Raw genomic sequence first — 26,865 nt, 5'->3', positions numbered from 1 at the left:
GAAGAGATTGATTTTTATCAAAATGACGGGAAACAGCCCCGTAAGTGACACCTCGCTGAAATCGGGATCATTGCTTCTACATTATGCTGCTCAGATGGGGGGGTGGGGGGGGGAGCATAAAGCTGGTGAGGTTCCCTTTTATGATTGTTATGATCAAGCAGTTTAGCTTCACAATGTGTAATTACCTGGAATGAAAAAATGAACACCGCTATAAAAGATGCAAGATTAAATAACCAGTTTTATAGCATTTTGATAAGACTGCTGGATATACATTATACAAATTCATTTCACAAATCCACTTGACAATATACAGCAATTACCGTATTTTTCAGACCATAAGACATTCCCAGAGTTGGGCATCATAAAATGGGGGTGGATATTTGAACTAATCAAAGAGATCCCTTCCCCCCACCCCGTGTGTAGACCGAAGCATTCCCCAACCTGCCAGCATCCCGGTTTAGCTCAGCACAGATCACACAGAGCGGGGTCGGCAAAGAGAATGGGGTACACAGCCGCAGTTCTCTCAATGATCGGAGCACAGCGCTTTTTGAATATTCTCGATGATTTAGGCTGGGGCTAAACGGCAACCTTGGCTGCAACACCTGCCATGTCGTGCAACCAAAGATCGCAAGGCGTTGCTGCTATATCACAGCTCAAGACAAGTGAATATGATCGCATAGTGACCCCAAGGGTACTGCAACAAGAAAGTTGCAAAACATCTGACTAGGCTGGACTACTTGCAACTTGCTTATCAGGATGGCAGTACTCTCTGGATTATAATGCGAATCCATTCACTTGTATTGCGCTGTGATGTTGCAGACTCACCTAATGGGTTTTAGCTACAATACTGGTTGTGCAGCCAAAGTCACCGTGTAGGCCTAGCTTTAAAAGGGTATCCCCAGTTATTAAATTGCTTTAGTTAGTTACACAACATGAAAATAAGCAATTTTGCAATTGACTTGCTTTTTCTGCCTGTTATCATCCCTGCAATGAGAGCTTTTATCTTTCATAGTGTACAGCTTGTTCCATGGAGCTTGGCCACCAAACCATAGTGCCCAGCATTTACATCCAGAAGAGAAGTTAACTCCTAATATCCCTTCCAGGTCTCCCCGCCCATTGATTTCTATACAGCAATTTGCTGCTCACATCCTTCTCCTTCAGCTTCAGACAAACTGCTTTTACAAAGCTTGTAAAATCACCAGTCCACAGCATTTCACCTAATCATGGCTATCACGGTCATCGTTGTACTTATTCAAATGCCTTGTTATCGCCGTGTAAATATAGTGATAGTCCCCAAAACAAACCACTGAAACGTTGAAAGGCTTATATAGAAGAACTAGTGCTGAGCTTTATAGTTTTACAAATACTACAGCTCTGCTACTCACCAGAACAACCACTCAAGGAGGAAGAAAGCAGCCCTGCCAGAAACCGGGAAGTGAGGAGACTGCATAGCTCTGACCAGCTCAATAGACAATTTGAAAACAACCTTTTAAAAGGAAGTGGTCAGGGAGGTCTAGCACAGATGACCTTCCTAATTGCAAATTATAAGATGAACATAATTTTTTAGCAAGATGCTTATGTCTTAGGCCACTTTCACATTGCGTTTTTACCTTTGTTCACTAGTCCTGTCGAGTCATCTGTCCGAACCACCCCTCTCCGCAAAACGGGTTTTGGACGCATACGCTGACTGGGCCATTTACTACAATGGAGCAGACGGAGTCAGCGTGTGCTCGGTCTTGCACCATTTTCGGACATATACGTTTTCTGCAGGCGGACACCCAGACGTAATCTACTACGTCTGGGTGTCCGCCTGCAGAAAACGTATATGTCCAAAAATGGTGCAAGACAGTGCACACGCTGACTCCGTCTGCTCCATTATAGTCAACGGCCCAGTCAGCGTATGCGTCCAAAACCCGTTTTGTGGAGGGGGGGGGGGGTGTTCGGACGGATGCCTCAAAGGGACCAGTGAACGTAGGTAAAAAGTAAAACGCAATGTGAAAGCGGCCTAGTCAGAAAAATACAGTAATTCAAAACATTGATTAGAAAAGAAAAAAAGTATACAGTTCTCATTGTCATACATGAAATTACGGCATAATCACAGCACTAACAAGACTTAAGTGATGATAAGTGTTTTGTTTTTTAATCTAAAATGCACATTATAGTTTTGCATTGGTTATCCTCCTAGAAGTTGACAGAAAAAAAAAGAAAGTACCTTTTTAGCACAGAGAAATACACATGTCATGCAGCACGGTGCACCACATGTTACTAGGAGTTCACTATGCATCAGATATTTGCCCTCTACAGCGAGCAATGACCTTATACAGTGAGTTTACAGGATGATTTAGCCACCCTATAAATATACAGTATATGATTGCCAACCTATTGTGCAAGCTTGGCACAGCACACACACTAAAGAAAGAAAATCAAGAGCTGAACCTTTTCCACCACGTGCTACCCTGCTAGGTCTGCAGGGGCTTGAAAACAGAGCAGTGCAATGATTACATCTTCCATCACCTTTGGCTTCATAAGAATCATTGGGAAAGCAAAACGTCTTTATAAGTCAACACAAAAAACTTCCAAAAAAATAAATAAAAAAAAAGTTATTAGCAGAAGACTTTTTAGCGTGACATCAGAAGGCATAGGTAAAATTGAAGGCCATATTAATGGCTGTGAGCACATTGCCGTGCTTTATTATTGGTCTCATTTGTGTATGATACAGAACATGATTTGGAGCCAGTAATTTAGAGGGACATATAATGCCACTAGGTTAGTGACATAACAGGGAGAAAACAACATATTGAATGTCTATCTTAATGCAAATATGACCAGATATACGAGGACACAGCCTGCACCATTTATGTATCAACTCTTCAGCTGTTTGTTGAGGATCCAGCAATTTTTACTGTAAGAATAACGTTACAGACTGATTTTCTGCAGTCGAAAATGCAAAAACTTCAGTTAGAAAGTGAATGACAACCCAGGCCGCTTCAAGCTACAGTGATTATTAATTCAGTTATAGTTTTTTGTTATAATTTTTATAGTTTTGATCTGGTGGACTACCAAGTAATAAGCGGCCAATCCATCATCCAGACGAAAGAGGACAAAGCACCTCGCTGAGCACCATGTCCCCTCGGCAGCCCGGAGAAGCTGAAATTGGGACACATCATAACTTTGTTTAGACGATAGATACGTGTTAAAATTAAAGGGTTGTCCCATTTATCATCCCATTGGATTAAGGCGATCTGAACTAGCAAACTCAGCTGTACAGCTATGTGCACACGGTACAGTTTTTTTTTTATGTATTTTTGAGAAATCATCAAAATCTGCATGCCTATTCTGAAGCAAGCAAAGTCAATGAGAATTCTGAAGTGCTGTGCACACATGGCATTTTATTTTTCCTTGCAGATTTGGTGCAGAAAAAAAACCTATAGCATGTCAATTCTTTCCTGCGGTTTTTTGTTTTTTTTTTTTTTTTTTTTAGATCTTCTAGCTATTGACTTAATTTAAAAAAAAAAAAAAAACGCACAAAAAAATGCATACTTTTTTGGTGCACTTTTCTGCCAAAAGGGGCAGATTTTGATGGAGAAAATTTCTACACCAAATCTGCGTGTGCACATACCCTTAAGCTATGTGCCCACACTACGGAAAAGCCGCGGATTTTCAAAATCTGCAGCACAGCTACTCCCCAGCCATTTCTTTGGCATTTGGGAAATGCTGTGCCCACGCTGCGGATTTTTCCACAGCGGAAATCGTGCGGATTTCCGTGCGGAAAAATCTGCAGCATGTCAATTATTGTAGCGTATTTCTCCGCAGGGTCCCATATACTTACCTGCCTTGATAGAGACCCGAGTCACTTCTCCGTCCGGTGTACAGCAGCGCGGTGGATCCAGCCAGGTACAGGAAGGAAGAGGTGGGCGGAGCCTGCACGAGCTCCGGTCATGTGACAGCCGGAGCTAGTTCAGGCCCGCCCACCTCCAGCACAGTGAAACCAGACGCTGCCTGACAGTGACCCGGCTGCCGGAAAGCGAGGTGCTGCATGATGGAGGTAAGTATAAACTTCCCCGACCACGGCAACACTTGTTTTGCATTGAGGATGCAGTGCCGAAGCCATGGTACTGTATTCTCAATGCAGAATGCCCGCAGCATATCCGCACGACATTCCGCAGCATGGAAACAGACAAAAGTTGTGGTGCTGTTTCCTGGGAGCACCTGCGGAATGTCGTGCGGATATATCCGCAGGACACTGTCCCCGTGGGCACATAGCCTTAGGCTATGTGCGCACGTTGCGTACAGTCACTGCAGAAATTTCTGCAGCGATCTGAAGAGCACACGTGCGCTTCAAATCGCTGCAGAAAATGTCCATAGAGAAAAAAAAAAAAAGCCAATTCCATGCGCTCTGCCTGCAGCTCCTGCCATAGACAGAGCAGGGGCTGCCGGCAAAGCGCACGGAAGAAGTGACATGTCACTTCTTAGAACGCAGCGCTTCGGGCAGCAGCCGAAGCGCTGCGCTCTAAGACGCCACGTGTGCACGGCCCCTGCACAATCTCTATAGATTGTGCAGGGGACGCAGGACGCATGCAGTTACGCTGCGCTACAAAGCGCAGCGTAACTGCATGTATTTACGCAACGTGCGCACATAGCCTTACTCATCCTCCAACGCTGCCTCCGGTCTGTGTTAAAGGGAACCTGTCAGGTGCAATATTCCACGAGCAGTTCTGGGTGCATATTGCTAATCCCTGCCTAACCGTCCTTGTATACACTAGCATAGATAAAGGGATCTTTAGAAAAAGTATTTCTAAAGATCTTATATCGTATACTAACGAGCGCGTAGTCGCTTGCTAGTCGCCCCCCATTAGCATGTTAGTACACCCCTGTGGGCTCCTGTGGGTGTGCTAACATGCTAATTAATGCGCAGCATCAGAGGATGATCTCGCTCACCTCTCCGCTGCCATCGCCGCTTGATGCTGGATTTCAGCTCAGTGCACATGATCCCGGAATTTGGGTCATGCGCACTACTTCAGTTTGTGTTCCAGAAATTACATTTTAAAGGGGAAATACAGGAAATAGTATGAATCATTAGCAGATGAATTAAAGCAAAAAAATTATTTCCATAAAGGAGATTCCTAAGGAAGGAGTGGGTAGGATAAGGAATGGGGTAAGGGGATGGCAAATACTTTAATAGGGAAGGGGAAGAAGAGGAGGGGAATGGAGGATCAAGGAGTATTCTTAAACATAGCTGAAAAAGCTTAAAATGTTGATTTCTGATAATGCATTAAACATAAGGAAACAAACAAAGTCTACAAGTAAATAAAAAAAGGGGGAAAAGAGAGATGATAACGTAAGAAGAATAGAAACGAAAAAGTAAAGAGAAAACATTGAAGAGATGATTAGAAAGGACGAGGGTAAACGTCTGTCCAAGGCTGCCATCTCCGGTAATAGGAAAAGAAAGTATTGTTTACAGTAGCATGACACATTTCAAAATAGTTATGAAGGGATACTTTACCAATAATATCTGTTAAGGAAGGTAACGTAGTTTTTCTCCAGTTGGCTGCTATAGCAGTCTTCGTAACAAGGAATATGTGAATAGCAATAGGTACGCACTACTTCAGTTTGAAGCCAGGACGCGTACACCCGGCTTCATAGTGCACACGACCAAAACTCCGGGGTCATGTGCACTGAGCCGAAATCCAGTGTCGGGTGGCGATGGCGGCGGAGAGGTGAGATTATCCTCTGATGCTGCACATTCATTAGCATGTTAGCACGCCACAGGGGCATACTAATATGCTAATGTGGGCAACTACCAAGGAAAGCAATGCCCTTGGGGCTACTATCCTCCCTCATTAGCATACAGTATAAGGCCCTGTTTGCACTAGAAAAAGGATTTTTCTCAAGAAATTTCTTGAGTCTGAAAGATTAGCGCACTTGCATTCAAAAAACGCACCAATAACGCAAGTGTTTTTACCGCTTTTTTCCCCACAGGTTGGTCCCTGCGTTTTTTTAACCATTATCTATGGCACAAAACGCAGCTACCTGCAGAAAACTGACATGCTCATTCTTTTTCTCAAGAAATTCTGCAGAAAGAATGTTCTTGAGAAAAAAAACAAACAAACCGCAGCGTAAGCACAGCTATTTTCTTCGGCGCTCCATTGGGAGACCCAGACGATTGGGTGTATAGCACTGCCTCCGGAGGCCACACAAAGCAATTACACTAAAAAGTGTAAGGCCCCTCCCCTTCTGGCTATACACCCCCAGTGGGATCACTGGCTCACCAGTTTTCTGCTTTGTGCGAAGGAGGTCAGACATCCACGCATAGCTCCACTGTTTAGTCAGCAGTAGCTGCTGACTATATCGGATGGAAGAAAAGAGGGCCCATATGGGGCCCCCAGCATGCTCCCTTCTTACCCCACTTGTGGTTTGTAAGGTTGAGGTACCCATTGCGGGTACGGAGGCTGGAGCCCACATGCTGTTTTCCTTCCCCATCCCCCTGAGGGGCTCTGAGGAAGTGGGATCTTACCGGCCACCAAGCCCTGAGGCCGGGCTCCATCCACAGACCCATAGAACCTGCTGGATGTGGAGCGGGAGTGCCGTTCAGGGACAAGGCCCTGCAACTTTCAGGTACTCTGTGTCCCCGTATGGCAGGCCACGCACACCCCAGACTTGCTGGGTGTGCTAGTGCGCCGGGGACTGTAGCGCTGTGCGCTGGGCTTATAGTCCCCGCAGATTACTGGGGGACTTTATGTGTGTGGTTCGCCGCGCCGACCGCCCCTGGAGCGGCGGCGCAGCTGCGACTTGTAGTGCGCCGGGGACGCGCCGACCGCGCTTTTACGGCGGCGGCGCTTCTAACTTTAGTTCCCGGTTTTTCTGCGGCCTAGCTCCGCTTCGTTAACGCCCCCCACCCTGTCAATCAGGGTAGGGGAGAGACGTTATTCAATCGGCAGCGCCGAGGGCTGGAGCACGATTTACATGCTCCAGCCCTCTCACTGAGCACAGTAGGACACAGGCTTCGCGCTTTTTCTCTGTGCACGCCCTAGGCCCGCCCCCAGGCTTGCAGCTCCCCAGGACGCCGGCAGCCATTATACACATGCAGTCTGGCTGGAGAACGGACGCAGGCTCTGGGGGACCCAGGCTAGGGATTTCTGGCGACCACACACCCGCGCTAAGCGGGCGGTAAGCAGCACATACGTGCGGCCCCACTAGTGCCACAGTGTTATATTTGTGTACTGTTTTTCGCTGTACCAGATATATTTATATATATTTATATATACTGCACTGTTTGGTCGCTTCTTGGCTGTATACCCTATATTACTCTGGGGAGACAACAACATGTCATCCACAAAACGCAAGGGTGCCAAGGCAAGGGCTGCTTACACTGCTTGTACAGCATGTGGGGCTAATCTACCAGCAGGCTCCAACGACTCTCATTGTGTGCAATGTTCAGTCCCAGTGGCACTTCGTCAGCCAGAGCCTATGGTGGTGGTAGCCCAGGCAGAGTCGCCTGCGACCCCTGCCCCGGTGACGGGGTCAGAATTTGCAGTTTTTGCTGATAAAATGTCTGTGACTATGGCAAAAATCCTGGAAACCTTGCAGTCCAGGCCAGTTGCTCAGACCATGGACACCGCTGTGTCTATGTTCCCCGGCCCCCCTCAGCTGGAATTAATCCGTAATTCAAGGGGGTCCCAGGCATCACAGGCTGAGGGCTCTGACTCCGATGACAGTCCCAGTCCGCCTAAGCGAGCTCGCTGGGAGAGACCCTCCACGTCATCACGCGGATCAGGGTCTCAGCGAGAAGGGTCTCTATATGATGACTCAGAGGTGGGTGATCAGGAGTCTTGTCCTGACGCCGCACTCAATCTGGATACTCCTGATGGTGACGCCATGGTAAATGACCTTATAGCGGCCATCAATAGGCTGTTGGATATTTCTCCCCCAGCCCCTTCTTCAGAGGAGGCAGCTGCACAGCAGGAGAAATTCCATTTCCTGTATCCCAAGCGTAAATTGAGTACTTTTCTGGACCACTCTGACTTCAGAGAATCCATCCAGAAACACAATACTTATCCGGACAAGCGTTTTTCTAAACGCCTTAAGGATACACGTTATCCTTTTCCCCCTGACGTGGTCAAACGCTGGACCCAGTGTCCAAAAGTGGACCCTCCAATATCCAGACTGGCAGCTAGATCCATAGTTGCAGTGGAGGATGGGGCTTCACTTAAAGATGCCAATGACAGACAGATGGACCTTTGGTTGAAATCTGTCTATGAAGCTATCGGCGCGTCGTTTGCTGCAGCATTCGCGGCCGTGTGGGCGCTCCACGCTATTTCAGCTGGTCTGGCACAGGTGGACTCTCTCATACGTCCAGCAGTGCCGCAAGTGGCGTCCCTAACTACACAAATGTCTGCGTTTGCGACCTACGCTATCAATGCGGTACTGGCATCTACGAGCCGTACCTCAATGGCATCCGCCAACTCTGTAGTTTTGCGCAGAGCCTTGTGGTTAAAAGAATGGAAAGCAGATTCTGCTTCTAAAAAATGTTTAACCAGCTTGCCATTATCTGGAGACAGACTGTTTGGTGAGCAATTGGCGGAAATCATTAAACAGTCCAAAGGTAAGGACTCCTCCTTACCCCAGCCCAGATCAAGCAAACCTCCACAGAGGAAGTGGCAGTCAAAGTTTCGGTCCTTTCGAGGCTCGGGCAAGCCCCAATTCTCCTCGTCCAAAGGGACTCAGAAAGAGCAAAGAAGCTCTGATTCCTGGCGGGCTCACTCACGCCCCAAGAAAGCAACCGGAGGTACCGCTTCCAGGAGGGGCCTTACAAGGCGGCTGCCTCATGACTTTCGGCCGCCTCCCTCCGCATCCTCGGTCGGTGGCAGGCTCTCCCGCTTTTGCGACATTTGGCTGCCACAGGTCAAAGACCGGTGGGTAACAGACATTTTGTCTCACGGGTACAGGATAGAGTTCAGTTCTCGTCCTCCGCCTCGGTTCTTCAGAACTTCCGCACATCCCGACCGAGCAGATGCCCTTCTGCAGGCGGTGAATTCTCTAAGAGCAGAAGGAGTGGTGGTCCCTGTTCCTCTTCAGGAACGAGGTCAAGGTTTTTACTCCAATCTCTTTGTGGTGCCAAAAAAGGACGGCTCATTCCGTCCTGTTCTGGACCTAAAACTGCTCAACAAGCATGTGAACGCCAGGCGATTCCGGATGGAATCCCTCCGCTCAGTCATTGCCTCAATGTCTCAAGGAGATTTCCTAGCATCAATAGACATCAAAGATGCTTATCTCCACGTGCCGATTGCTACAGAGCACCAACGCTTTCTACGCTTCGTGATAGGAGACGACCATCTTCAGTTCGTAGCTCTGCCATTTGGTCTGGCGACAGCCCCACGGGTGTTCACCAAGATCATGGCGGCAGTGGTAGCAGTCTTGCACTCTCAGGGACACTCTGTGATCCCTTACTTGGACGATCTACTGGTCAAGGCACCCTCTCAAGAGGCATGCCAACTCAGCTTGACTGTTGCACTGGAGACTCTCCAGACGTTCGGGTGGATCATCAACTTCTCAAAGTCAAATCTGTCACCGACCCAATCACTAACGTATCTTGGCATGGAGTTTCATACTCTCTCGGCGATAGTGAAGCTTCCGCTGGACAAGCAGCGGTCTCTACAGACTGGGGTGCAGGCTCTCCTTCAAAGTCAGTCGCACTCCTTAAGACGCCTCATGCACTTCCTCGGGAAGATGGTGGCGGCAATAGAGGCGGTTCCGTTTGCGCAGTTTCATCTGCGCCCACTTCAATGGGACATTCTCCGCCAATGGGACGGGAAGTCAACATCCCTGGACAGGAAAGTCTCCCTTTCCCAGACGGCCAAGGACTCTCTGCAGTGGTGGCTTCTTCCCACCTCATTATCACAGGGAAGATCCTTCCTACCACCGTCTTGGGCGGTGGTCACGACAGACGCGAGTCTGTCAGGGTGGGGAGCAGTTTTTCTCCACCACAGGGCTCAGGGTACGTGGACTCAGCAGGAGTCCACCCTTCAGATCAATGTTCTGGAAATCAGAGCAGTGTATCTTGCCCTACTAACCTTCCAGCAGTGGCTGGAAGGAAGGCAGATCCGAATTCAGTCGGACAATTCCACAGCGGTGGCATACATCAACCACCAAGGGGGGACACGCAGTCGGCAAGCCTTCCAGGAAGTCCGTCGGATTCTGATGTGGGTGGAAGCCACGGCCTCCACCATATCCGCAGTTCACATCCCCGGCGTAGAAAACTGGGAAGCAGACTTCCTCAGTCGCCAGGGCATGGACGCAGGGGAATGGTCCCTTCTCCCAGACGTGTTTCAGGAAATCTGTCGCCGATGGGGAAGGCCGGACGTCGACCTAATGGCGTCCCGGCACAACAACAAGGTCCCAGCCTTCATGGCACGGTCTCGCGATCAAAGAGCGCTGGCGGCAGACGCCCTAGTGCAAGATTGGTCGCAGTTCCGGCTCCCTTATGTGTTTCCACCTCTGGCACTCTTGCCCAGAGTGCTACGCAAGATCAGATCCGATTGCAGCCGCGTCATACTCGTCGCCCCAGACTGGCCGAGGAGGGCGTGGTATCCGGATCTGTGGCAGCTCACGGTCGGCCAACCATGGGCACTACCAGACCGACCAGACTTACTGTCCCAAGGGCCGTTTTTCCATCGGAATTCTGCGGCCCTGAACCTGACTGTGTGGCCATTGAGTCCTGGATCCTAGCGTCTTCAGGTTTATCCCAAGGGGTCGTTGCCACCATGAGACAGGCTAGGAAGCCCACGTCCGCTAAGATCTACCACAGAACGTGGAGGATATTCTTATCCTGGTGCTCTGCTCAGGGAGTGTCTCCCTGGCCATTTGCATTGCCTACCTTTCTTTCTTTCCTGCAATCTGGGTTAGAAAAAGGTTTGTCGCTCGGCTCCCTTAAAGGTCAGGTCTCGGCGCTGTCCGTCTTTTTTCAGAGGCGTTTGGCACGCCTTCCTAAGGTGCGCACGTTTCTACAGGGGGTTTGCCATATCGTACCCCCGTACAAGCGGCCGTTAGATCCATGGGATCTGAACAGGGTACTAGTTGCCCTCCAGAAGCCGCCCTTCGAGCCTCTGAGGGAGGTTTCACTTTCTAGACTATCACAGAAAGTGGCTTTTCTGGTAGCGATCACATCTCTTCGGAGAGTGTCTGAGCTGGCAGCGCTGTCATCCAAGGCTCCCTTCCTGGTCTTCCACCAGGACAAGGTAGTGCTGCGCCCCATTCAGGAGTTTCTCCCGAAGGTGGTATCCTCTTTTCATCTTAATCAGGATATCTCTTTGCCTTCGTTTTGTCCTCATGCAGTTCATCGGTATGAGAAGGATTTACATTTGTTAGATCTGGTGAGAGCACTCAGAATCTACATTTCCCGCACGGCGCCCTTGCGCCGTTCGGATGCACTCTTTGTCCTTGTCGCTGGTAAGCGCAAAGGGTCGCAGGCTTCTAAGGCCACCCTGGCTCGATGGATCAAAGAACCAATTCTTGAAGCCTACCGTTCTGCTGGGCTTCCGGTTCCATCAGGGCTGAAGGCCCATTCTACCAGAGCCGTGGGTGCGTCCTGGGCATTGCGACACCAGGCTACGGCTCAACAGGTGTGCCAGGCAGCTACCTGGTCGAGTCTGCACACTTTCACCAAACATTATCAGGTGCATACCTATGCTTCGGCGGACGCCAGCCTAGGTAGAAGAGTCCTGCAGGCGGCAGTTGCCTCCCTATAGGGGAGGGCTGTCTTGCAGCTCTAACATGAGGTATTCTTTACCCACCCAGGGACAGCTTTTGGACGTCCCAATCGTCTGGGTCTCCCAATGGAGCGCCGAAGAAGAAGGGAATTTTGTTACTTACCGTAAATTCCTTTTCTTCTAGCTCCTATTGGGAGACCCAGCACCCGCCCTGTTGTCCTTCGGGATTTTTGGTTGTTTTTCGGGTACACATGTTGTTCATGTTGAACGGTTTTCAGTTCTCCGACGTTACTTCGGAGTGAATTTGTTTAAACCAGTTATTGGCTTTCCTCCTTCTTGCTTTTGCACTAAAACTGGTGAGCCAGTGATCCCACTGGGGGTGTATAGCCAGAAGGGGAGGGGCCTTACACTTTTTAGTGTAATTGCTTTGTGTGGCCTCCGGAGGCAGTGCTATACACCCAATCGTCTGGGTCTCCCAATAGGAGCTAGAAGAAAAGGAATTTACGGTAAGTAACAAAATTCCCTTCTTTTTTCCCATAGGTGTTGCTGGGGAATGTCTGCAGAAAGGTTCAAACCATTTTCTCAAGAAATTTCTGCAGCAAAAACGCAAAAAAATGCAGGTAAAAACAGTGTGCACAGGGGCTAAGATCTTTATAAATACTTTTTCTAAAGATCTCTTTATCTATGCTAGTGTATACAGGGACAGTTAGGCAGGGATTAGCAATATGTACTCAGAACTGATCGTGATTCTGGGTGCAAATTGCCCGACAGGTTCCCTTTAATCGTCACATCTACAGAACTCGTAACTACTGCAGCCAATCACTGGGCTCCATCAACATGGACAGCATGAGTCGCTGAGCACAGTGATTGGCAGCAGCGGTAACTAAAGTTGTAGATGAGACATCACCCCCGCTGCAGTTCAACAAAGACCAGAGCAGCAGCGGAGGGGAAGCAGCTCAGATTGCTACTTTAGTCCTCTGCAACCTCTCAGCAACGGGGAGTCACAGCAAAATACGGGACTTGGTAACAAGACAGGTCCTAAAATAAAGTAATTAGATTAAACTTAATGAATTGTAGAAAATAGTACCCGAATTACATATACATATATATGTATATATATATATATATATATATATATATATATATATATATATATATATATATATGCAAAGTCACACAAGCAATGCATTTCCATACAAACAATAATGAAGGCATTTTTTCCAGATATGAGAATTATAATAGTTTTTAAAGGTAACAAGTCAAATATGGCTATTTACATTTGATTACACAAAGTGAAACCTGTATCAAAAGGAAGAAAAAGGAAAGTTACAACAATGTGGTCATTTCCAAACAGGTATGGTCATTTTTGCTTCAGTTTACAAGCACAGAGTGTTACTTCTGCCAATGAAGCCAAGGAGGATGTATTCATATACAGAGTATGACATCAAAGGTCTTTCCTTATAAAATTACTGGATTTAATAATAAATAATATTATTATAAAAAGAAAAATTGTAAAAAATTACAAACAAACTAATATCTGAAAAATGGCTGCTTTTCATTTTCTGATGAACTGGTTAGTCTCTTTATTAATATAGTGTTCCCTGTCACCATTTTTGCTGAATACAAAGACTAATAAAATGTCCGATGAATATTTGAGGCCACATACATACATTTTACTTTTTTTTTTTTTAATAAAACCACAAAATATTTTTTTCACAGCTAAGTAAATGGATAAAAGTGTACAGACCGACATTCTAGAAAAACAAATATTGCAAAATAAGGGATGATAAATATAAAGAATTATTCATGCTCTAGAACAGGCACAATAAAAATTATCACCAAAGTATCATTAAGATGCTCAGACGTAATGTGAACACTGCTAAAAGTACAGTAAAATCGCACACAGATATATTCCATCATAAATGCTAAAATATCATATCACTGGTAAATGGATTTAGTCATGTAGAAGCTAAACACGTTGGCAGACAATCCAATACTAGATCACATGATTATCGCGTTGTTATTATGACGTTCCAGGTTTACCCTCATAAGTAGGAAGAAGCCTAAAATACAATCGCTTGTGTCAATGAACACAATGTTATTTTTCTTGATTTCGGTATCTGCTTTCTCATTAACAAAATCATCACAGACTCACAAATTACAAGAGTAGGATTGTGAACGTGTTATACACATATGTAAGAGTGATTTAAGGATGCCCAAGAACATCCACAACACTCAGGAGGATGAGGATGGGCATCCTACAAAGAGAAGGCTTCTTTTACGAAAAGTAGATTGAATTTGGAAACAGTACTTACAGTGTCCATGTAAGCGGGCTTGAAACTTTCCTGACGTCTGAGATCATCCTGATCCCTCTGACGAATCATCTCTTCTTCACGACGTCTCTGCTCTTCTTCATGTCTACAATAAATGTTAATATGAAGAACATGAAGTGGGGCACAGATCAGTGTGATGGCCAAATCGGAAAGGGTTAAAAAAAGCATTAGCTGGATTTTTTTTCCAAAAGTGGCTGTCTGGAATTTTAACATTGGAAGTCATCAATATCTGGTCGGTTGGGTTGCAAATCCAAAAATGTCCATGGAGCCCCTGGTAGGAGTCTCGACACAGAAAATAGCCGGATATCCCTCTGGGAAGGACCTAGCCAAGGAGTGGCTCTTTTTAATAGACCACCATATTAAGTGGCCCTTTCAGTCAATATCCAATTCTTGACGAGTTTAAAGATATAACAAGGGGCAATGCACCTAGGATTTCACTGTGTTGAGCGCCTTTGCTGGCTGCCGGCAGTGTTTTCTCTGGCTGGTGTCCCAGAGTTCAATGATTGTTTTGTCTTGTTGGTCTACTAGGCATTGCTCCCACCTGGCCAGAATCCTACTCCACACTGATGAGGGGCAATACCCGAAATAGCTGTCTGGATGGACACCTGGCCTTGGTATTTCCCTTTTCATATCTTTAAACTCGTCAAGAGTTGGATATTGACTAAAAGGGCCACGTAATATGGTAGTTATGGTGGTCTTCTAAAAAGAGCCACTCCTTGGCTAGGTCCTTCCCGGAGGGATATCCGGCTATTTTCCGTGTCGAGACTCCTAACAGAGGCTCCATGGACTTTTTTGATTTGCATACTTCCCAGGGGGCAGTGCACCTAGAATTTCACTGTGTTGAGCGCCTTTGTTGGCTGCCGGAAGTGTTTTCTCTGGCTGGTATTCCCAAGATCAACGATTGTTTTGTCTTGTTGGTCGGTGGGGTTGGCACCCCGACGACCAGCTATTCCCGAAGCTGCCACCCCAAATTTACTCAGTTGCAGTCCGGCATAGCACAGCGAGTCAATTGTATAGTGGCCATGGCTGGGTACTGCCCATCTGTTTACTATTCAAATCAATAGAAGGCGAACGAGCAGTACCTGGATGTGGCCAGTATTCAGTCGAAAACTTTGCAGTTCCACAATTGACTAGTTTCAGCCATCAGCACCAAGAACAGCTGATTGGTGGAGGTGCCAGGTGCCGCACCCCCACCGACCAGACACCGATGACCAATCCTAAGGATAGTGGTTAAGTCCCGGGAAAACCCTTTATGTCTTTACTACATACAGCTCTGGCACAAATTAAGAAACAACTGCAAAATTGTCAGTTTTTCAGATTTTTCTCTTTATAGGTATATTTGAGTAAAATGTAAATTGTTTTTTTTATTCTAGAAAATACTAACGTCTCTGAATTTCCAAGCAAACAATATTGTATTTATTTTATGAAAATGAGAAATGGTCAAAAATAACAAAAAAATGCATTGCTTTCAGAGCTAAAATAATGCAAAGAAAACAAGTTCATAATCACTTAGAAACAATAATACTAATAATGTTTTTACTCAGGAAGAGTTCATAAATCAATATTTTGTGGAATAACCATGATTTTTAATCACAGCTTTCATGCGTCTTGGCATGCTTTCCACCAGTTTGTCACACTGCTTTTGGGTGACCTTATGCTACTCCTGGTGCAAAAATGTAAGCAGTTCTTCTTTGTTTGATGGTTTGTGACTATTCATCATCCTCTTGATTACATTACAGAGGTTTTCAATGGGGTTCAGGTTTGGAGATTGGGCTATCCATGACAGGGTTTTGATGTGGTGGTCCTTCATCCACACATTCATTGACCTAGCTGTGTGGTATGGGCATTGTCCTGCTGGAAAAACCATTCCTCAGTTGGGGAACATTGCATGAGCAGAGGGAAGCAACTGTTTTTCCAGGATAACCTTTTATGCGGCTTGATTCATTAGCATTAAAGATTTTTTTCCATTTTAATCTCGTTCTGAATCTCATTTTTTGTTACATCTTTCATCAGAGTGGTTTGGTGCCTTGCACAATATAATATATTACACACACACACACACACACACACACACACACACACACACCTTAGCAGTCTCAATTAATGGAAGGGGTCAGGGACATGGACACTGTAGAACATTCCCCTTCAATAGGAAATAATATCTAAGTTCGGGACAACTGCTCTGCTTTATGACAAATATTGGACCATTCTCCAAAAAAATAATGGCGGTCAGCCCCTCCCCCTATAGACCAGAAAATGACAACAGGGCCTCATCTGTGGGTAGAGCGCACAGTGTCACTTCTCTGGCTTATTTCCAGCTTTAAAATACAGCTGTCATAAAAAGGGGATATCAAGTAAATACAAGCCATTATCCATCCTTAGCTTATTGATTGGTGGGGATTGAACAGCTGGGACCTGCATCGATCGGCAGGATACGGCACATTTTGGTCTCTTTATAATGGAGCAGATGTGCACATACCAACCCCCACTTTATTCATTCTCTATGGGGATGCTGAGTACTGCGCTCGCCTATGTCCGGCAGCAACACAGGAAATGAATGGAGCAGCAACTGGGCTTGTGCACATCTGCTTTATTCGGAGCAAACACAAAAGTACTCCACTGAAGACAAAAATTCCACGTTCTGTTGATCACTAAGTCCAAGCCGTCTGATTACCACCAATCAACATGTTATCACCAATCCTGTGGGGAGGTGCTTACTAGATTTCATAGGAGAATCCCTTTAATTCCCTTGCCACCTACAGATATTGAAGGGCCTCATCCTGTCCCAGTCTGTACAGTAAAGATAAATGACAAGTGGAATATCTTTTTATATGGATAGTCAGCCTCATCTTACCACACAGGTAAATCTTTAAAGAAGTCACATTTGCAGCATATATATAATAAGTCGTTCACACAAGGACAAAATAAATAGTGGAACCTTGGATTACGAGCATAAATGGTTCCGGGAGTTTGCTCTTAAACAAAGTTACTCTTATATCAAAGCGAATTTTCCCATAGGAAATAATTGAAACGCAGACAATTCGTTCCACAACCCAAAAATATTAACAGTATTTATAGAAACTTATTACAGTAATACAAAATGTCCTGTATTCATATAAAATTATTACAGTACACCAATACAAAATACTGTACAGTAAAAACCATGTAAAACAAATTAAACTGCACATTAGCTTCCAATACAATTGTTGGTGCGCGAAAGGTACAGTATCAGCAATGTGCTGCACTGGGTAGCAGAAAGAAAGTACAATACTGTATCCACAAATACAAACTGATAGAAATGCTATATAGTATATACTGTACAATGGCATACTGCATACAGTACATATGTACAGAAAGTTACCTCCAGAGCGGATCACAACGTGGTGATAGAACCGGAAGTGTGTGCACGGTGAGTATTTGCTCTTCTTGCAAAGCATTGCTCTTAAACCAAGTTACACATTTTTATAAAGCTTTGCTTGTCTTGCAAAACGCTCTCAAAGTTACTTTTAAACCAAGGCTCCACTGTATATATTATATATTACTACTTGTCTGAAAATGTTACCTCATATGAAACTGCTTCCTCTTCTGAAGCTCCTGATTCCTCAGATCCTCTAATCTTCGCAGCTCTTCTTGGCGTCGCATTAGATCTGCACAAAGAGAGAATTGTTTTGTTACAAAAGCACAAAGCTGAGCATAGTGAGCGATTTCTGCCACAATAATAATAATGTAATTTACACAATAAGATCGAGGGAAAGCCAAAGAATAGTCTTATTAAAGGGAATCTGTCACAGGTTTTTGCTATGTTACCTGAGAGCAGCAATGTAGGCGCAAAGTTCCTGATTACTGTGATAGGTCACCTACTGGGCTACGTTTTGCCGTTTCACCACAATCAGGAGTTTATCAGCATGAGATCAGTACAGGAAAACTGTCCTTGTGCCTCCTAGTCCAACCCCACCCCCAGCAATGATCAGCAGCTCACTTTCACTATACAATGTACACAGAAAACTGTGGGAGGTGATACACAGCTCAACAACTGAGCTCTGCAAGGTCTGTAGCAGAGAAAACAGACTATCACAATTGTTGTGCCCCGCATACTAAGTGACACATTGCTGGAATCAGGATCTTTGTCCCCATCTCATGACGCTATCAGATTACATAGCAAAAACTTGATCACAGATAACAGTGTGTCCCATTTCAGCTTCTGAAGAAAATCTGCAAACTTTCTATTCTATCCATTTGCCAATAATACAAATTGTTAAATGCTAATATTTGGTTACGGCAATGCCTTGGACCCGACAGAGAATGTTATGTCATAACATTAAAGGCTTGCCTGGGAAGAATACATAAATGAATTATCCATAAAATAGGTCACCGCTATCAAATTGTTGGGGATCAATTACTCGGCGCCCCCACGGATCAGCCGTTATTTGCTCTGGTGACAGCCGAATATTACCACATGGAGCGGAGCTTAAAAGCGCAGCACCAATGTGTAGCGGCCACTCTAGCACAGTAATCAAAAGAATAGGAGCCGCTCCCCAGCACCTACCAGCGCCCACTACAGAGAAGTAATCTAAAGAATGGGAGCCGCTCCACAGCGCCTGGCAGCAGCCGCTACAGAGCAGTAAATCTAAAGAATAGGAGCCGCTCCACAACGCCTGGTATCGGCCACTACAGAGAAGTAATCAAAAGAATAGGAGCCGCTCCACAACGCCTGCCAGCGGCCACTACAGAGCAGTAATCTAAAGAATAGGAGCCGCTCCACAACGCCTGGCAGCGGCCACTACAGAGAAGTAATCTAAAGAATAGGAGCCGCTCCACAACGCCTGGTAGCGGCCACTACAGAGAAGTAATCTAAAGAATAGGAGCCGCTCCACAACGCCTGCCAGCGGCCACTACAGAGAAGTAATCTAAGGAATAGGAGCCGCTCCACAACGCCTGCCAGCGGCCACTACAGAGCAGTAATCTAAAGAATAGGAGCCGCTCCACAACGCCTGGTAGCGGCCACTACAGAGAAGTAATCTAAAGAATAGGAGCCGCTCCACAACGCCTGGCAGTGGCCACTACAGAGAAGTAATCAAAAGAATAGGAGCCGCTCCACAACGCCTGGCAGCGGCCACTACAGAGCAGTAATCTAAAGACTAAGAGCCGCTCCACAACGCCTGGCAGCGGCCACTACAGAGCAATAATCTAAAGAATAGGAGCCGCTCCACAGCACCTGCCAGCAGCCACTACAGAGCAGTAATCTAAAGAATAAAAGCCGCTCCACAACGCCTGCCAGCGCCCACTACAGAGCAATAATCTAAAGAATAAAAGCCGCTCCACAACGCCTGCCAGCAGCCACTACAGAGAAGTAATCTAAGGAATAGGAGCCGCTCCACAACGCCTGCCAGCAGCCACTACAGAGCAGTAATCTAAAGAATAAAAGCCGCTCCACAACGCCTGGCAGCAGCCACTACAGAGAAGTAATCTAAAGAATAGGAGCCGCTCCACAACGCCTGGTATCGGCCACTACAGAGAAGTAATCAAAAGAATAGGAGCCGCTCCACAACGCCTGGTAGCGGCCACTACAGAGAAGTAATCAAAAGAATAGGAGCCGCTCCACAACGCCTGGCAGTGGCCACTACAGAGCAATAATCTAAAGAATAGGAGCCGCTCCACAGCACCTGCCAGCAGCCACTACAGAGCAGTAATCTAAAGAATAAAAGCCGCTCCACAACGCCTGCCAGCGCCCACTACAGAGCAATAATCTAAAGAATAGGAGCCGCTCCACAGCACCTGCCAGCGGCCACTACAGAGCAGTAATCTAAAGAATAAAAGCCGCTCCACAACGCCTGCCAGCAGCCACTACAGAGAAGTAATCTAAGGAATAGGAGCCGCTCCACAACGCCTGCCAGCAGCCACTACAGAGCAGTAATCTAAAGAATAGGAGCCGCTCCACAGCACCTGGCAGCGGGCACTACATTTTGAATAGCGCTGCACGTTCAAAGCGTTTACAGCTCATAGCCGTAGAAGCAAATAACAGCAGATTAGTGGGGTCCGACACCCAGTACCTTAACCAATTTGGTATTGATGATGTATCACCTTTATATTGTGTCCAGACATTCCCTGCAACATCAAGCGATAGGAACCATTGCACTTCCCCCTTTATGTAATAAAATAATCTGTTTGCCAACAACACTATAACTTCATCCTATACCGAGTAACACAACCCTCTTCTGCTCAAATGAACATAGTGAACTCCAATATTGCATTCTCAGCCCTGCTTTGTCAAACACCACATTTCAAAACATTTTTCTAAGTGCATACCTAATGCTTTAGTAAATGGCAAGGATGAGTATTTTTGGCATCATAATGCCCTGATTCCCCTTTGACCACAGGTAGCTCAAATGTGGCACCTTTAGGTCTTTCTACATTATTTTTCCATTTTTAGGGTGCAATATTGTCTATTGGTGCGTTTATCTGTTGCAGTACTGATCAACAGCCCTCATCTCTGGTCTATACACGTGTGTGTGTGTGTGTGTGTGTGTGTGTGTGTGTGTGTGTGTGTGTGTGTGTGTGTGTGTGTGTATTATAGATGTCCATTTATTTAACACACACACACACACACACACACACACACACACAGCTTTTGAGCTTGGCGATTACAGTTGCTTGGACATCAAGGACAATAGATGGCAAAATATTGCCGAGTTGTGCAAATCATAATGAAGCCAACTCAGATGACAGAATATTACAAGCAGCATGTATACAGCTATTCCACACAAATGAGATCAATAATGGTCCCGCTGGTAGGAAGATTTCATGGCATGGATCTCTTTGCCCTTTAAAACACTCACGGGTCATAAGCTAAATCAATAATGGAATAGACAAAAGCAAAACTCAATACTATGCCTAAAGAAGGGAATTTTGTTACTTACCGTAAATTCCTTTTCTTCTAGCTCCAATTGGGAGACCCAGACGATTGGGTGTATAGCTACTGCCTCCGGAGGCCACACAAAGTATTACACTAAAAAGTGTAAGGCCCCTCCCCTTCTGCATATACACCCCCCGTGGGATCACGGGCTCCTCAGTTTTAGTGCAAAAGCAAGAAGGAGGAAAGCCAATAACTGGTTAAACAAATTCAATCCGAAGGAACATCGGAGAACTGAAACCATTCAACATGAACAACATGTGTACCCGAAAAAAACAAAAATCCCGAAGGAAACAGGGCGGGTGCTGGGTCTCCCAATTGGAGCTAGAAGAAAAGGAATTTACGGTAAGTAACAAAATTCCCTTCTTCTTCGGCGCTCCATTGGGAGACCCAGACGATTGGGACGTCCAAAAGCAGTCCCTGGGTGGGTAAATTAATACCTCAAGTTAGGGCCGTAAAACAGCCCTTCCCTACATGGAGGCAACCGCCGCCTGCAGGACTCTTCTACCTAGGCTGGCATCCGCCTAAGCGTAGGTATGCACCTGATCATGCTTGGGAAAGTGTGCAGACTCGACCAGGTAGCTGCCTGGCACACCTGCTGAGCCGTAGCCTGGTGCCGCAATGCCCAGAACGCACCCACGGCTCTGGTAGAATGGGCCTTCAGCCCTGATGGAACCGGAAGCCCAGCAGAACGGTAGGCTTCAAGAATTGGTTCCTTGATCCATCGAGCCAGGGTGGATTTGGAAGCCTGCGACCCTTTACGCTGACCAGAGTCAAGTACAAAGAGTGCATCCGAGTGGCGCAGGGGCGCCGTGCGGGAAATGTAGATTCTGAGTGCTCTCACCAGATCCAACAAATGCAAATCCATTTCATATCGATGAACTGGATGAGGACAAAAGGAAGGTAAGGAGATATCCTGATTGAGAAGAAAGGGGGATACCACCTTAGGGAGAAACTCCGGAATCAGGCGCAGCACTACCTTGTCCTGGTGAAACACCAGGAAGGGAGCTTTGGCTGACCGCGCTGCTAGTTCGGACACTCTCCGAAGAGATGTGACCGCTACCAGAAAGGCCACTTTCTGTGAAAGTCGAGAAAGTGAAACATCCCTCAGAGGCTCGAAGGACGGCTTCTGGAGAGCAATTAGTACCCTGTTCAGATCCCATGGGTCTAACGGCCTCTTGTACGGAGGGACAATGTGACAAACCCCCTGCAGGAACGTGCGTACCTGAGGAAGTCGTGCTAGGCGCTTCTGAAAGAATACAGACAGCGCTGGGACTTGTCCTTTAAGGGAGCCGAGCGACAAACCTTTTTCCAAACCAGAGCAGGAAGGAAAAGAAAAGTAGGCAATGCAAATGGCCAGGGAGACACTCCCTGAGCAGAGCACTAAGATAAGAATATCTTCCACGTCCTGTGGTAGATCTTGGCAGACGTCGGCTTCCTAGCCCGTCTCATGGTGGCAATGACGTCTTGAGATAATCCTGAAGACGCTAGGATCCAGGACTCAATGGCCACACAGTCAGGTTCAGGGCCGTAAAATTCAGACAGAAAAAACGGCCCTTGGGACAGTAAGTCTGGCCGGTCTGGTAGTGCCCACGGTTGGCCGACCGTGAGATGCCACAGATCCGGGTACCACGACCTCCTCGGCCAGTCTGGGGCGACGAGGATGGCGCGGCGGCAATCGGAGCTGATCTTGCGTAGCACTCTGGGCAACAGTGCCAGAGGGGGAAACACATAGGGTAGCTGGAACTGCGACCCATCCTGAACTAAGGCGCCTGCCGCCAGAGCTCTTTGATCGTGAGACCGCGCCATGAAAATCGGGACCTTGTTGTTGTGCCGAGACGCCATTAGGTCGGCGTCCGGCATCCCCCAGCGGCTACAGATTTCCTGAAACACGTCCGGGTGCAGAGACCATTCCCCTGCGTCCATACCCTGGCGACTGAAGAAGTCTGCTTCCCAGTTTTCTACGCCCGGGATGTGAACTGCGGATATGGTGGATGCTCTGTCTTCCACCCACATCAGAATCCGCCGGACTGCCTGGGAGGCTTGCCGACTGCGTGTTCCGCCTTGGTGGTTGATGTATGCCACCGCTGTGGAGTTGTCCGACTGAATTCGGATCTGTTTGCCTTCCAGCCACTGCTGGAAGGGTTGCAGGGCAAGATACACTGCCCAGATTTCCAGAACATTGATCTGAAGGGTGGACTCTTGCTGAGTCCACGTACCCTGAGCCCTGTGGTGGAGAAAGACTGCTCCCCACCCTGACAGACTCGCGTCTGTCGTGACCACCGCCCAGGATGGGGGTAGGAAGGACTTTCCTTTTGACAATGAGGTGGGAAGAAGCCACCACTGAAGAGAGTCCTTGACCGTCTGAGAAAGGGAGACGTTCCTGTCTAAGGACGTCGACTTCCCATCCCATTGGCGGAGAATGTCCCATTGCAGTGGACGCAGATGAAACTGCGCGAAAGGGACTGCCTCCATTGCTGCTACCATCTTCGCTAAGAAGTGCATGAGGCGTCTTAAGGGGTGTGACTGGCCTTGAAGGAGAGACTGCACCCCCGTCTGTAGTGAACGCTGTTTGTCCAGCGGAAGCTTCACTATCGCTGAGAGAGTATGAAACTCCTTGCCAAGATATCTCAGCGATTGGGTCGGGGTCAGAATTAACTTTGAAAAGTTGATGATGCACCCGAAACTCTGGAGAGTCTCCAGCGCAACGTTCAGGCTGTGTTGGCATGCCTCTTGAGAGGGTGCCTTGACAAGTAGATCGTCCAAGTAAGGGATCACAGAGTGACCCTGAGAGTGCAGGACTGCTACCACTGCTGCCATGACCTTGGTGAAAACCCGTGGGGCTGTCGCCAGACCGAAGGGCAGGGCTACGAACTGAAGATGCTCGTCTTCTATAACGAATCGTAGCAAACACTGGTGCTCTGGAGCAATCGGCACGTGGAGATAAGCATCCTGATGTCTATTGATGCTAGGAAATCTCCTTGAGACATTGAGGCAATGACGGAGCGGAGGGATTCCATCCGGAACCGCCTGGTTTTCATGTGTTGAGCAGTTATAGGTCCAGAACGGAACGGAAAGAGCCGTCCTTTTTTGGCACCACAACCAGATTGGAGTAAAAACCGTGACCTTGTTCCTGCAGAGGAACAGGGATTACCACTCCTTCTGCCTGCAGAAGAGCATCGGCTCGGTCGGGAGGTGGGGAAGTTCTGAAGAATCGAGCCGGAGGACGAGAACAGAACTCTATCCTGTACACGTGAGACAAAATGTCTCTCACCCACCGGTTTTTGACCTGTGGCAGCTAAATGTCGCCAAAGCGGGAGAGTCTGCCACCGACCGCGGATGCGGAGAGAGAGAGAGCTGAAAGTCATGAGGAAACCGCCTTGGTAGCGGTTCCTCCGGCTGCCTTCTTTGGGCGTGATTGAGCCCGCCAGGAATCTGAGCCCCTCTGAGCCTTTTGAGTCCTTATGGACGAGGAAAACTGGGACCTGCCCGAGCCTGGAAAGGATCGAAACCTCGACTGTCCTTTCCTCTGTTGGGTTTTGTTTGATCTGGGCTGGTGTAAGGAAGAATCCTTACCCTTGGACTGTTTAATGATTTCATCCAATCGCTCACCAAACAGTCTGACACCAGATAATGGCAAACTGGTTAAACACTTTTTGGAAGCAGAATCTGCCTTCCATTCCCTTAACCACAAGGCTCTGCGTAAAAACCACGGAGTTGGCGGACGCCACTGACGTACGGCTCGTAGAGTCCAGGACAGCATTAATAGCGTAAGTCGCAATGCAAACATATGCGAGGTTAAGGACGCCATCTGCGGCACAGATATACGTGTGACAGTGTCCACCTGCGCAAGACCAGCTGAAATAGCTTGGAGCGCCCATACGGCTGCGAATGCCGGAGCAAACGACACGCCGATAGCTTCATAGACAGATTTCAACCAGAGGTCCATCTGTCTGACAATGGCATCTTTAAGTGAAGTCCCATCTTCCACTGCAACTATGGATCTAGCCGCAAGCCTGGAGATTGGGGGATCCACCTTTGGACACTGGGTCCAGCGCTTGACCACGTCAGGGGGAAAGGGATAACGTGTATCCTTAAGACGTGTGGAGAAACGCTTGTCTGGATAAGCGTGGTGTTTCTGGACTGCTTCTCTGAAGTCAGAGTGGCCCAAAAAAGTACTGAATTTACGCTTGGGATACCTGAAATGGAATTTCTCCTGCTGCGAAGCTGACTCCTCCACTGGAGGGGCTGAGGGAGAAATATCCACCAGTCTATTGATGGACGCTATGAGATCGTTCACCATGGCGTCACTATTAGGAGCATCCAGATTGAAAGTGGTCTCAGGATCAGAAACCTGATCAGCTACCTCTGCCTCATCATACAGAGAATCCTCTCGCTGAGACCCTGACTAGTGTGTGAAGTCGAGTGTCTCTCCCAGCGAGCTCGCTTAGGCTGACTGGGACTGTCGTCCGTGCAGAGCCTTCAGCCTGGGATGTATGGGACCCCCTTGGAGCACGTATTAGTTCCAACTGAGGGAGACCGGGGGGCATTGTTCAACAGTGCCCATTGTCTGAGTCACCGGCCTGGACTGCAAGTTTCTAGAATCTTGGTCATAGTCCCAGACATTTTATCCGCAAAAAACTGCAAACTCTGTCCTCTGGACAGTTTCACAGGTGGCTCTCTCTGGGCCACCACTAGCAGAGACTCTACCCAATGGGAGTTAGTGGAACCTGCCGGTAAAACAGCCTCACATGCGGTACAGACAGCATAGAAAGCCTGTGCCTTGGCACCCTTGCTTTTCTGCGGACGACATGCTGTTGTCTCCTCAGAGCAATCCAGGGGTATCTAGCCAAGAAGCGACCGTACAGTGCAAATATAGGTACAAGCATAAAGTACACAAAACACTGTGGCACTAGTGGGGTCAGCACCAAGGTGCTGCTTACCGCCCGCTTAAGCGGGTGTGTGGTCGCCAGAATCCCTTGACCGGGTCTCCCAGAGCCTGTGTCCGTTCTCCAGCTTAGACTGCATGCAGGAATGGCTGCCGGCGTCCTGTGAAGAGGGGCGGGCCGTGGGCGTGCCCCAGACAACGAGCGGGAAACTGGCGTCCCACTGTGCCCAGTGAGGGGGCTGGAGTATGTAAATAAGACTCCAGCCCTCGGTGCTGACCATTGTACAGCGTCCCGCCCCTTCCCTGACTGGCAGGCCCGGGGGCGGGAAGGAAACGAAACTAGGCCGCAAAAGCCGGGGACTCGATTTATAAGCGCTGCCGTCGTAAAAGCACGGTCAGCGCGGAAGTCCCCGGCGCACCACAAGTCTCATCCGCGCCGCAGCTTCTAGCAGCGGCCGGCGCGGCAGTTTCCCACACATTAACTCACTCAGCTAAGCTGCAGTGAGTATAGCCCCAGCGCGCAGCGCTGTTGTCCCCGGCGCACTAACACACCCAGCATGCTGGTGTGTGTGTGTGTGGTCTGTACGGGGACACAGAGTACCTTAACGTTGCAGGGCCTTGTCCCTGACGATACTCAGCTCCATTCCAGCAGGATCTCCGGGTCTGTGGATGGAGCCCGGCCTCAGAGCCTGGAGGCCGGTAAGATCCCACTTCACCCAGAGCCCTCAGGGGGATGGGGAAGGAAAGCAGCATGTGGGCTCCAGCCTCCGTACCCGCAATGGGTACCTCAACCTTAACAAACACCGCCGACAAAAGTGGGGTGAGAAGGGAGCATGCTGGGGGCCCTAGTATGGGCCCTCTTTTCTTCCATCCGACATAGTCAGCAGCTGCTGCTGACTAAACCGTGGAGCTATGCGTGGATGTCTGACCTCCTTCGCACAAAGCATAAAACTGAGGAGCCCGTGATCCCACGGGGGGTGTATATGCAGAAGGGGAGGGGCCTTACACTTTTTAGTGTAATACTTTGTG

General features: G+C 47.7%; 1 protein-coding gene across 4 annotated transcripts in view; it reads right to left on the bottom strand.

Annotated features, from left to right (window-relative positions):
* PSPC1 (paraspeckle component 1) overlaps nt 1-26,865 on the bottom strand; it is a 177,741-nt gene that overhangs the window by 93,393 nt on the left and 57,483 nt on the right. For all 4 annotated transcript variants that reach the window (XM_075337406.1, XM_075337408.1, XM_075337405.1 and 1 more), the window contains exons 5-6: nt 17,601-17,685; nt 14,021-14,123 (exon numbers count right to left, since the gene is read on the bottom strand). In XM_075337406.1, the coding sequence (XP_075193521.1) occupies nt 14,021-14,123; nt 17,601-17,685 (188 nt within the window). The remainder of the gene's footprint in view (nt 1-14,020; nt 14,124-17,600; nt 17,686-26,865) is intronic.

Source organism: Anomaloglossus baeobatrachus, chromosome 2, assembly GCF_048569485.1.
Source record: "Anomaloglossus baeobatrachus isolate aAnoBae1 chromosome 2, aAnoBae1.hap1, whole genome shotgun sequence".
Taxonomy (NCBI): Eukaryota; Metazoa; Chordata; class Amphibia; order Anura; family Aromobatidae; genus Anomaloglossus; species Anomaloglossus baeobatrachus.
This window is presented reverse-complemented; position numbering and strand designations above follow the sequence as displayed.